At 34.7% G+C, this 13,554-nt stretch overlaps 1 protein-coding gene across 1 annotated transcript in view; it reads right to left on the bottom strand.

Annotated features, from left to right (window-relative positions):
• Positions 1–13,554, bottom strand: part of LRP1B (LDL receptor related protein 1B) — a 579,931-nt gene that overhangs the window by 78,111 nt on the left and 488,266 nt on the right. Inside the window, exons 65-69 of the mRNA XM_086750558.1 lie at positions 12,650–12,743; positions 10,911–11,027; positions 10,628–10,747; positions 7,635–7,754; positions 1,419–1,535 (exon numbers count right to left, since the gene is read on the bottom strand). Coding sequence (XP_086606684.1) covers positions 1,419–1,535; positions 7,635–7,754; positions 10,628–10,747; positions 10,911–11,027; positions 12,650–12,743 — 568 coding nt within the window. The remainder of the gene's footprint in view (positions 1–1,418; positions 1,536–7,634; positions 7,755–10,627; positions 10,748–10,910; positions 11,028–12,649; positions 12,744–13,554) is intronic.

The following is a 13,554-nucleotide window of genomic DNA, read 5'->3' as shown; positions in this document are numbered from 1 at the left end:
AAATATGAATTTCAAATAAGATACTTGACATTTCTTTTGCAAACAGCAACAACGTTTTGTGGATTTTTTTTTTTTTTTAATTTTCAAAAGATTATCTAGTCACATACATTAACACAGCTATAGCAAAACAATGTCCTTTTCTTCTATTTTTACATGAGGACAGAAGAACATAAAATAATTTCTTGCTATTTATAATATAAATGAAAATGGAAAAATCCCACTGGCACTAATAATCAATTCCTAAGTAAAATCTTCCACAAAGCTAAGTAAGCTTTGGTGTGTCAAACCCTCCTCTGAGGTATAACAATAAATGGCTCTGCATGATTACTGAGCCACAGGACATTTTCCCCTTTAGCTGAAACTCTTGCCTATGAAAGCCATGGAACTACTGCTTTCAGCAACTCACATTTTCAAATATAGACAGTGATTAAAAGGCAGAGAAATTCACTTTAATCTTTCAGCTGGAATAAGCTAGTCTTTAGACAGCCTATACCTGTGGACACCATGCCTCGAATTGGAGAAAGGCACAGACAGCACTTACTCAGCATGAGAATGCCTAATTTATTAAGCTATGTATTACTTTGAAGATACTAAATATACATTCATGATATACAATCAGGAATATGCATTCAATATTACCTTCACAAAAAATATACTAATTTCTTGGATTACTAAGTACAAAAGAAAAAAGAAAATAAATTGCCCACTGAAGAGAAGGCACTTCAGAACTATTTGTGAAATTTCCCTCTTGAAATATTTTATAAAGATGATGATTACAAGATAAAACCATTAAGAATTTATCATTTCTTCCTTAGAATCAGATCTAAATTAAATCACTGAAAGTGGCATTACAGAGATTTACTAGGCATTCAAGTTCCTCATAGGTAGGAGAGAACTAGGCTAACTGAACTACTTTGAATAACAACATCTACTTCTTACTGTGATTAAGTATTATAGAAATGGACTTCTCATGATACAAAACAAGGCAAATCATCTCAAGAATATAATGAATGTGATGTGCAGGGAGTGTTAGATCGAGATTTATTGTTAATAAATGCTTATCACTTTATCGCTGAGTAGTTTTTATGACTTTTATCTAGAGATAAGAAATGTGATATGTAACTTATTGACAAATGTAAACTAACTGTAATATTTATTTTTAATTCATAAGATTACTGAGAAATCATAGGTCAGGCATTTTTACACAGCTGATACAAAATTACAGCTCTCTATAAAAATGAATAAAATTGGGGAATGTCAGTAAGGGACATTTTCAATTCTGGCCAGATTTTCATCAGATCAGATGGTGTCGTATAAAACCACATACATGCAGTTTATCAAAATGGAAAAGTTTCCTCCTACATGTTGCTAAATTGACTCCACTCCTTATAACATGTACTTAGGTAAAAGTTACTTACTACAGTTTTCTTCATCAGAATTATCACCACAATCATTTTGACTGTCACATCGCCAGTGATCTGGAATACAGTTGTTGTTTTTGCACTGGAATTCATGAGGTCCACAAGTTTTTTTATCTGTAATTAAGATGAATATAATTTACTTCACTGCAGAGTCAAAATGGGAAAGACTGCTACTAAACAGTGACATGACAATATTGCTAGATACAATTAAGGAGCAATTGTATTACTTGAAATCTTACTTTCAGAAATAATTTATTTCTTTTATTATGTTCTTTAAGATTCTATTTATTCATCCATAACAAAAAAGATATGCTCATAAAGTCAATGATAAAATTAAAATACGGACTGTATACACTGTCATGTAAAGTAAAAAGTATGAAATTCAGAAATGATCACAAATTAGTTTGGAGAGGGTACTAGTGCAGTGAATCTGAAAAACTGCATTGACTTCCCCTTGAATTTATCTGTAAGACTGCTTTACAAAAGATCAGATCACAGTAAACCACAATAATATTTATTTGAAAATGTACAAAATATATATTTCTCCAAAGTTATGTTTGCATATAATAATTTAAGAATAACCATACCCAACAGAAAACTTTGCATTTTGCTTTACTTTTTCACCTTCTGATGTCTTGGATTGAAAGTCTACTTATACAAAGTAAAACATTATAAAATATATAAAGCTAAAGTGGGATTAATTTTCTTCATGCAGTAAATTTTCAGACAGCTTTCCTGTTCACAGAGTAGCATTGTAGGCAAAGCCTCTTGGAGATGCCTGAACATCCTGAACTCCTCCAGCAGAAAGGAACTGTCTCTGTGTTTTAGTTATAATTTTTTATTTCTTGAGTAATTCTTTCAGGTTCTAAGGACTGAGATGAAATGAAGGAAATTAAAAAGTTATCAGTGACATTTTCTTTGGGGAAAAAAAAAAAAAATCCTTTGTAAAAGCCTCAATGACATATTTAAAATTGCATGTCACTATGATGATATTTCAATAGAAATTTTTTAAATTTCCATTAGGCTATTTCATAGCATGTCAATTCAGACTTCATATTGCTATCATGACAACTCAATGAGTTCTTATAACTGACAGAATGAAGGAGGACCGAAACACTAGCTTAAATCAACCTGCTTCCTCTGCCTTTGAAACTCTGCTCTCATGAGACCCAACCTGGAGTACTGTGTCCAGCTCTGGAGCCCTGAACACAGGAAGGATGTGGACCAGTTGGAGTGAGTCTAGAGGAGGCAACGAAGACGATCAGAGGGCTGGAGCACCTCTGCTATGAGGACAGGCTGAGAGAGCTGGGGCTGTTCAGCCTGGAGAAGAGGATGCTCCGGGGAGACCTTATAGCGGCCTTCCAGTACCTAAAGGGGGCTTGTAAGACACATGGGGACAAACTTTTTACGAGGGTCTGTTATGACAAGACAAGGAGTAATGGTTTTAAACTAGAAAGGAGTACATTTAGATTAGATATAAGGAAGACATTTTTTACCGTGAGGGTGGTGGAACAGTTGATTGGAACAGGTTGCCTGTGGTGGATGCCCCATCCCTGGAAACATTCAAGGGTAGGTTGGACGGGGCTCTGAGCAACCTGATCTAGTTGGGGATGTCCCTGCTCCTTGCGGGGGGTTGGACTAGATGGCCTTTAAAAGCCCCTTCCAAACCAAACTATTTATGATTCTACAATTCTACAAATTTTCTAGTACTCAAGACTGCTAAACCAATTTTCAAGCATTGCCTCTTTACAGTAGATTTTTTTTTTAACTAATCCATGTGTAGTCTAACTTTATGATTACCACTTGAATAGTAATCTTTCTATTCTTACTCTATTTTTACCAAGCACAAATAAATATTTAATTCTTTCTTTATACAAAATATTTTTCATGTTTGTAAGGCACTCTCTTCTGCACTTCATAAATCTGAAATCTTTATTTTTACTTTGGGTTGACTCTGATCTCTCATAGCAGCTTACACTTGACAACATCTTACAAAACAGATTTGCTTGTCTTGTATTTCCTTCTTCATATTAATGAGAGCCAAAGAAAACACTAGGACACTAGAACTAAGATACAGCAGAGGAAAATTTGGGGAAGTTGTGTAACAAGTATCTGATCTTTGAGAAAGACTGATTTACTCAACTCAAAATAGTGCAAGACCTTATTTTCTGAATCGTGAAACCCTGAAAACCACACACAGAACTGCACACATTTTGTCATTGCTGTGTTCCACATGAAACTGCTTTCCATTTCTCTTGAAATGAGACCACCTTAAAGTGCGAAAGTTCAGATAGGAATAGTAGACAGAAAGAAGTACTGATAACTCAGTTTTCATATTTCTCTCTTCAAATTATTATTAAGAGATTCATTGGTCTACTGTAACAGGCTAAGAGCCATTTTGAGATATTTTTGCAACTGCCTGAGGTTATTTAGGTTTCATCTTTTGTGCACCAAACCAGGATTTAATTTTAGAAGTAAATCTAAATGAGCATGAAGAAAATAGGATGAAGGCTTAAATGGAAAATAAAACAACCTCCATATTATATATGCACCCTAAAAACATTTTCATTCAAATATCAATCCCTATGTAGTAAAACACTGTTTTGCCACTAATTGCCCTACATGGCTGTTTGGGGACTTTAATTCCATATATGTGCATGTGTATGAATTTGTGTGCTTGTACGTGCATGCCTGAGAGGGATAAAATCCAAAATGAAAAGAAACTTGCTTTTGATCGAGGATCAGCTAGCTGTTCTAGAGCTTGGCAGGCTGTCACTGATGCTGGATATAGGAAATTATTAGCCTGTTGAAGGAAGTTTAATTTTATATAACTCATCCTTCAAATGTCTCAAGGAACATATTCTTCTTCATCAGAAAAAAAACTTCACTTTGACTCTACGCTAAAAATAAAATTAATATTAAAAAAAAAGTGAGGAAGCAGAAAGCCGATATTCTGCTGTTGACACATTATGCTAATAAAGACCTGAAACACATATAACCTTTACAGCAGATTATAATCACTTTCCAAGACCGCACACAGTTTCTTCAGATTCTAACTCAAACAGGGCCTTTTGTGACGTAAAGTATTAAAGTTGTGAGCAAGGATTATCATAATCTAATTGCTTCTTCAAATTGCCTGGACAGAAAGCATGAATTAACTCTACCTACTGTTCTTTGAAGAATACCATATACTCATTAATAAGCGTACATTTCCTAGTTCTACTTCAGCTGTCTGAGCCTGAAAGTAACCATAGAAGACAAAATACATTCAGACTACTTCTAACAAATTTAGTCAGTATAATGTCTCCAGTAACACACAGCAGCAAATGTTGACTAAGCAAAATAAACAACTATGGAGCACTTAAGCAAAAGAGAGATTACCCTTTATACAAGTTCTGCATTGTAAGCATCTTAGAAATGAACTATAAACGATAACAAGCACCAACATATGCATATCTTTATTATGCTTGGCTTGAATCTTTATAGTTTAATTCCACCAAATTTTGTTCATAAAAATAACCATCTTCATATCTTAAAAAAAAAAACCAACAAACTAAAAAAACCAACCAAAAATAAAAGCACACAAAAAAAAACCACAACGCAGAAGACCAGCCGTGTTCAAACTACTGCTCTAATAAGGTCATTTAAACATATTTCAAATGCTAAAATTACAGAAATCTTTAAAATATGGTAAAACCCATCCTGTTCTTTTCAAGGCTTAGTGGTCTACGTACACAACTGTGAGACATTGTGAACACAGAGAAATTGTTCTATCTCCTCCAACACAAACACTAAGAGCATGATACGCAGCTAACAGATTTAAAACAAAAATGGCAGCAGTTTTTCAGGGAGGTGTCTAAGTAGGCTGTGGAACTCCTTGTTACAGCATGTTGTGAAAGTTTTACAAAGGTTAAAGGAGACTGAAATCCATCAAGGATGACTGCATACAGAGACATAGTTGACTCAAAATATCCAGGTCTCAAATTGTTAGATGCTGGAAGAGTATCCCAAGGAATTTTCATTACAGGCCTGATTCGCTCGCATATTCTTTCCTAAATACTGGCTTTCAGTCACTGCCAGAAAGAGAATAAAAAGCAAGAGGAGTCTTAGAGATGAACCAGCATAACCATCATAACCATTTGTATAGATTTTGCCTGGAAAAAAAAAAAAACACTTAAGTTGCGATTGCACGCACTGCACCTCTATACTATTTAATTGTTCTTTCTACTGGCTATAATGATGAATCACAGTGAAGTACTTTTTATAGACACAATTTTTCCTGTTCAGTTGTTAGAGTTTTGTGTTTTTTTTTTTTCCTCTTTGCTTTTAAACTTTGTGTCTTCAGGATATTATTAGATGAATTATTTTAAGAACCTTTGTTCCATATCAGTTAGGCTTGCCTGTTGTACTCAAAGTAGGAATCCATGGTTTGGAAGCTTGGAATGCCATCTGAATTGGAAGGAAACAGCATATTGGAGATCAAGGTGAGGGGGGACAGAGCAGGAAGAAGCACATATGAAGTGGATCAGTGGTGTGAGAGTTCCAGAAGGGCTCAGAACAGGATATAGAGTCTCTACGACACAGGTTCATCTCCTTTTATAAGCTTTGAATTCCCTGTTTCTTCAAGCCAAATGATTTTTTGGACTGTAAATTCTCTCCAATAGATACGATTATTTAGCTTGTCCTTCTTAACAATTCAAACAATGGTATTGCATTTTCAGTGTTGAGTAAGAGTTCCATTTTCCAGAGAGATTTATCAGCTCCAACATTTTCATATATACATTTGTGTCAAGTGCTTGAATCATATCCATGAAAATTTGGTTGTCTCTCAGTCTTTGTTCTTGATTACAGCCTGTAATTTTGTTACTCTGTTGCCCCAATGGTAGCATAAACTTGTCTAGACTCATATGTTTCATCAAACCTTTTATTGATGCACGGATGGTAAGAACTTTGAATGTTTTGTACAATTATTTTTTCTGTTCTCTTCCATCTCAGAGCCTTTTTCCATCTTTTCCTTTACAGATCTATCTTGAAACTTCCAGAAGTTTTTCTGCACCTGGTGAGCGCAACTTTTGAATTGACATCCATGTCCAATGATTTTCCAACAATATACTGATCCACTTATTTTGACTTTGATTATCTATAATCCATTTCCCAGGTGGAATATTGTATTTATTATTTTCTTTAATTTACAACAAAAGAGGTGACTCAGTACTTTCCAACAATGCAAACAACGACTGGTAACAGCTTCTACTACTATCCAATGTAATTTTGGGGTTTTTTTTCCAAGTGATGATGAATAGCAGGCGTATACAACCATATCACATATATAGACCAATGTGAAAACTGCTTCAATATTTTCAACTTTCTATGAGTATTGTCTTAATAAAATAGTTTTAACTGATTTTGCAGAAATATAATCAATCTGTTCTGTCAATGAGAAACATGCTAAAAACCATAGAGTTGTAGTTGTGATCCCAGAATGAATGTTCAAAAAAGTAATGAAAGAAATGCTTGGCTTTAAAGTTAGTACTTATGTTCCAAAAAAACCTGCCTCACTGGGGAAGAACACTGATGTTCCCGATGTTGTGTAAATTGTCAAACATTAGGACTTGTAATGGCACAATTCTATCCTTGATCATCTCTGTATAGGATCTGCCTCTTCAAATGATCACATTTAAGTACAGAAGTTTCTTAAGCATCAGCAGTTCTTGGAGGAACCCTATGGGGATGCAAATTTTGTGGAGTGGTGTTTTAGGGTGCATAACTCCCTGGAGCTCACAGACAGAAGCAAAAGTTGGTCATGTCAGGTTGGAATCTGCTCTGGACCTTTCTGCACAGCTGGTCTCAACTAAGATGATTTGCAATTTATTACATTTTTCACTATTTATGAACTACAGCAGCAACAAAGTATACATAATTAATTGACAGAAACTGGATAATACTGTGAGAAAAATCAAGAGTGTCACTTTATTCCAAATGAGATACTCATTTACAGCTCCTGCCAACAAAGCAGCAGTATAATATGAAGGTTATAGACTACTCACAAAAAGATTACCGCTCAGCAAGAACCGTTTGAGCCAAATATCATATCACACAGGTAGTATCATACATTGAGAGAGGACATATTTAGTGGAATGATTACTTCTTTTTGCTACTTTTTTCAAAAATGTCAAGCTACAGTAATATATTCAAAAGCACTGTCTCACTCACCGCAGTTAGCTTCATCTGATCCATCAGCACAGTCTGGGTCTTCGTCGCATACCCACAGTTTAGAAATGCAGTGTTTGGTTGTTTTACACTGGAAATGGTCCGGAGAGCAACTGTTTTCAGCTTTAAGTAAGAGGATTTCAAATTAAAACTAGAAATTTCTGCTAATACTAAAAATACTTGCTTTAAAGAAAAAAAAAAAAAAAATCAACATTCAGAAATTGGATATCCCTACCATTACTTATATAACATCTGGAAAAAAAAACAGTATTCACATCTATATTGTTTATAATTTTGTAATCTTTTTATACCTTATTTTATATATAACAGGAAGGTAAAACGAATGCAATAAACAAAGTTTCTGTTGTGACATTCTTTTAACAACAAAAACAACAAATAGGCTTAACATTGATGCAATCAAACCACCTGAGTAAAAAGCAGTCAGATTTTTTTTTTTTATTTCCTCAAACACCAGTTATCAATTCTGCGTCAGTTAGTTTGAAGGACTAAGACAGCTCTCAATGCTCTGATTGAAAAGGTAATCAAAATTATGTACAGTTCTGGTGAAATTCGGTGCTCACTGTTAAAAGAAGCCATGGGTAAACAGTGAGAAAAGTTTCAAAATTATTTCACTTTATCAGTGTAGCTGAACAAATTTTTGAATGAATCCTACAGTAAGATAAAGATGCACAGATGCAGCAAGCCTTCATACTAGATCTTCCAGAATGCTTTTAGTTGAAGCTTAACTTTAGAATAGCCACTTGACAATAAAAAATATCCCCAGTGTACTCATGTGATTCTACATTGACTCCCTCACAAGCATATAGGCCAGGTCTTACTGTTTCTTAAAATCTTATAACTAAGATTACAGAAGCAAGATAAATAAAGGACATATATCTGGACTGGACTGTGAGCAATCTGTGTGCAATCAGATACATAAGGATTTCTTTAGAGATAAGCACGTGTACAGGAACCTCCAAATTGTTCTAAACTGAACTGAACATAGGTGGAAAAACCATCCGACCTATTTTTTATATGTTTTATAATGTTTGTCCTGCTTTCACCTAGTGAACTCCTTAAAGTTTCTAAAAAAATTCCCTATTTCTGTTGAAAAATAAATGTGTTCCTTGATACGATCATTCTTGTTTCTTGGGTTTGGCAAGATGAAATATTTTAGGTTTCTTCAAAGTAGATGCATTATTTCTTTCAGCATCACATTTCCATACATCCATTTACAGTGCTGGAATTAAAAAGCATTTAGACTTGGCTATGCTGCTAACTATACTTATAAAAAATAATACTGATTCTCAGCTAGAACATCCCACCAGGGCATTTCAAAGTGTTTTACAAGGAAGATCACCAAAACCACCTCCATTTTACATATGGAAAGCTGTAAGTACAAAATGTGACTTTCTCAAGGTCACTTGAAACATAAAGCCAAACTGCAGTAGACCTGAAAACAAGGAACTGTATCTTACGAATCCTAGTCCAGTGAAATTAGATGAAATAAATAATCTCATCTGTCTTGTGACAGGACCCCCAGTCAATATGAACTTTGTGGCACACCTACTTAAAATCTCCCCTTCTTGTAATCTCCCCAAAGACAACTGACGAGTTTTCAGAAGCCACAAGCGAGGTTTTGTTAAAATAGAAAATTGCACTCTTTACTTTCTTAAGAGAGAAGCTAATACACTCTAGGTAAGACAGAACAGAAATAAAAAATATATATAATTATCCTCCCCCATTCCTCACTGTGCCTTTGCAGGTGGGTTGATGGCTGAGTTTCAGACAATACAACAGCTTGCTTTATGTCACAGCAGAGTGTCCTATCCCCCCTAATCCCTAGGAAGTTTTCAAGTCCATCACCGCTGATCCTGACTCTATCCCTCCCACAGTCCCCGAGCACTGCTGTGCTGCAGACTCTGCTGCTCTGATTTCTTTTCCTTTTTGTCAGCTACACCTCAAGGTCTTGTGAATCTTCCATATGGGATGTGCAGGTCCTTATAATGATAAAAGAAGTCTCTCTTATCTTCCACAGGAGTATACCTGACCCCACTTGATCAGTTTTTAAAGAAACACAACATGCAAACCAACACACAATACTGTCAGAGGCTACAGCTCTGCTGAGCTGTTTGGAAGATGTCCGTTAAACATGACCATCAACAAAGCCTTTGTATCCTTAGCAACCCTTCCCTGGGAGAAGGCCACGTTCTTTGTAGAAATGCAGCATATGCAACCTTGGGAAAACTAATTCAGAAATAGGAATAGGCACCTTAGATCAGCAGTAGATCTGAATAATGAACTGAGTGAAGGACAGCTGTATTTCAAGACAGCACCATCATTTTAATTACAAAATGATCAAAGACACAAGCTATTCAATACATTTCCACTCTAAAACTGAAAATATTTTCTCTATTTATATCTAAGAAATATAGAATGAAAATGAATTTATTAAAACTAAGATGTATTAAAAGCTGAGTAAAAGGAAATCAAGTTACACAGGCAAAATAATGATGAGGTCCCCAGAGGAAAGGGAATAGAAAAGGTAGAAAGCCCCAAAGAAAACAGATGTAGAAGGAGCTGTGGAGCTACATTTTTTCCAATAAAAGACACAGAAAAATATATTTTTCCATTCAAAAGTGTTGCTGCAAGGCATGACAAATTAAAGGCTCAAGAAGATGAGTCATTTGTGAGGTGGTTAACAGTAAAATGGATGTTTCAGCCTAAGACAGAAAACCAGTTAAATGCTTGAAATGAATTGTTTACACACCTCTCTTTGCAATGACTATAAAAAATGAATTTAATAAATGACATTTTAGTTTGTTCTCTTATATATAAAGCATTGTACATCAAACTATCTCATCAATTAACTGTTCTACCTGTTCCTCAAATTATTTTACAGAAAGGACATTTACAATATTTTATATATTTTACTTCAGTTTCTTGTTTCAAACCAGCTACAGTTTTCAGAGTAAAACTCTCTAAGCATAACTTACGGCAGTCTCTCTCATCCTCTTCATCACCACAGTCATCCTGCCCATTGCATCTCAGATTTATTGGAATACACTTCTGATTCTTTGTGCACTTGAACTGACCTGACAGACACACATGCGTGTCTAAGTTAAAAGAACAAAAATATCCAGTTAAAACAATTAGAAGTTAAAGACGAAAATATTTTAAAATATAAATGAGGTTTTTTTTTTTTTTGACAAGATCTAAAGCATGGCATTTAAAACAGTTTATCAGTTTAGCATGTTTCTGAAGTCTACAATCACTTACCACAGTTCAATTCATCAGAATTGTCCCCACAATCATTCTCTCCATCACAGATAAAGGCTGGAAGAGCACAAAGTCCAGTTCCGCACTGAAAACGTCCTGGCTGACATCTGAATTCAGCTAAGAAGAAAGAAAATTGCTTATCAATACTACCAGAGGAATGATTAAAGTATCAATAGTAGTGTTCTTCCTCTATGAACTAACGAAACGAACTTATAAACCTTTGTATTTGCCTATATAGTCTCAATCTGAGTAGATATTAGTAACTAAAAAGCACATGTACTATTGCAAAATTCATTTCAAAGTCTGAGATTTTAAATTTGCATAACCATAGTTACACCTTACTAACGATACAGAGCGCAACCCTCTACAAGTTGATACTTACTATTAGCTCCACAGACACTTGCAATTTAGGATCTAAACACTTGCATTCCAGCCTGTGTTTAAGAAACTCACTGCCCCACTCTAACTTTATTTCTCATGTCTAACACTGTTCCTTCCCACAGCTCGTGCCATTTGAGTGAATGAGCAATTATGCACCTCTATAGTAGCATTTTATATAAACATCATGTAGCTTAAAATGTCATCTTATGTTGAATGATGACTTATGTTAAAGCTTGCTTCAAAGGCCTCTGCATCAGAAAAAGAGAACTAAGTATAAAATTGTAAAAATACAGAGAAATTTCAATTAAAAAAATAATCAAATGAACTATTACTTAACTGTAAGACTTCAGGACACAGAGTAGAGCATTATGTGTGTATAAGATTAAGGGAAGAAGGCAAGAATCTTTTGATTTATGTATATTAATATAATAATATTAAGGTAGTCAGTGACTGGGACTGAAAAACATCATCATCAGACACTACTGTTTACAAATCCAGTACCTTAGAGAGGCTTTTTTTTTTTTTTTTTTTTAAGTAAACTTGCAATCAGCTACCATCACAGAAATCGTCCTTTAGGATGCTGAAAACATCATCATAATTGACTTCCACTTGTCTACATGTCAACAAGGGAATACTACAGAAACCTACTATTTGAACTATGGGAGGCTATCAAGAAATACACCTTATCTGCACCATCTTCAGGAGAGTCCGTCAAAGTGACACAGGCTGTATGCACAAAGCTCATTGCGTTAAATTGTTCATACTGGAGGGGTGAGATTTAGCTCTCCAAACTTACCTTTGACAATATTTACAAAACTATAAACTGATATTATGTATGTAAAATATATTGTCAGAAACAGAATTTTAGGAGGAATCACATGGAGAACATTGTTGTTGTTCAGAAAATTGCACTAAATAATAATGTGTAGTTAAATAATTGCATAAATGCAATTAAACTTAAGCAAATGAGATTAGAATGCCACATTTCAATTATACAGAAAAATAAACTAAATGATCTGTCAGAATTTTGTATTTATGTATAAAAATCAGCAAACTCAGAAATTAAGTCTAAAATAAAAGACCAGGACCAAGTAAACATTTAAAACATGAAAAACATGTTCTTATGATTTTCTAAGGACCTTAAAAGACCCTTAGTAGACATGAGTTAATAAAATTTTTTATAGGCTGACAAAGAAGAGCCTGCACCCTTTGTAAATTTGACAGAGACCAAGGAAAAGAAAACAAGGCTGCAAACAAAAGCTTTAAACCCCTCCTCCCCCTTCCTAACACGTATAAAGCATTATATTTGATTTGAACTCTACTGACAAAACTGAGTTCCAAATTCAGAAGGCACTTACGGCATTCCTCAGGCTCATCAGAGCCATCTCCGCAGTCATCGACAGTGTCACACTTCCACCAAAATGGGATACATTTGTCAGTTTTGCAACGGAACTGTAAAAGCGAGAAAAGAAGGAAGAAAAGCTTTTCTATTAACATTTATTTATTTTAAAACACAAATAGTACAGTTCATGAAAAAACAGCTTCACTGCTTAAGTCATTGCTCCGTTAATTGATTCTGGCTGTTAATTTCATAAAACTTTTTAAATATTCTTTTTTTTTTCGGAGGTGTTTTGCACTGAGACTTCCACCGATACAAATCACTGCAGTTTCAACAACATTGCTACACTGACTTATAGTGCCCCGATAGGAACCACTCATCACATTTTGCTGCATTCCATGATTTGCTCCTTTAATATCTTATTCAAAACCATCTCAATTCTTAAGCAGTATTTTTATGCTCGTGAAGTAGACTTAATATCATTTCTCCAGATAAATCAAAACACTTACAGTTACAGAAAAGGGCCTTAACATGCAATGTTGTAATTGTGTGCACTATTGCTTATATTATTTGAATGAAATGAGAAAACCAGAAGCTAGGCATTCCAGCCTTTCAAAAGGATAGAACATTTATACAAAAACAAATAGAATCATAGAATGGTTAGGGTTGGAAGGGACCTTCAAAGGTCATCTAGTCTAAAAAAATCCTTTGTAAGACCTTGGTAATGCCTTTACTCTAAGCTCAAGCAACATTGTACCTTTGTTCTGGCTGAAAGAGGAATGCAAACAAAACAAAGAGTAGAAATTACTGGATGCAATCTTCTAGGGCTAAACCTAAAATCAGAGCTCACTGCGTGGCTAATACTAGGTAGAAAAATCTGCATAGATTATCAGCACCCTTTTAGAAATGTTGTATTTCCTAGCT

This window comes from Chlamydotis macqueenii, chromosome 6, assembly GCF_036417535.1.
Source record: "Chlamydotis macqueenii isolate bChlMac1 chromosome 6, bChlMac1.mat, whole genome shotgun sequence".
Lineage (NCBI taxonomy): Eukaryota > Metazoa > Chordata > Aves > Otidiformes > Otididae > Chlamydotis > Chlamydotis macqueenii.
The sequence above is the reverse complement of the archived record's forward strand: the minus strand, read 5'-3'. Positions and strand labels throughout refer to the sequence as shown.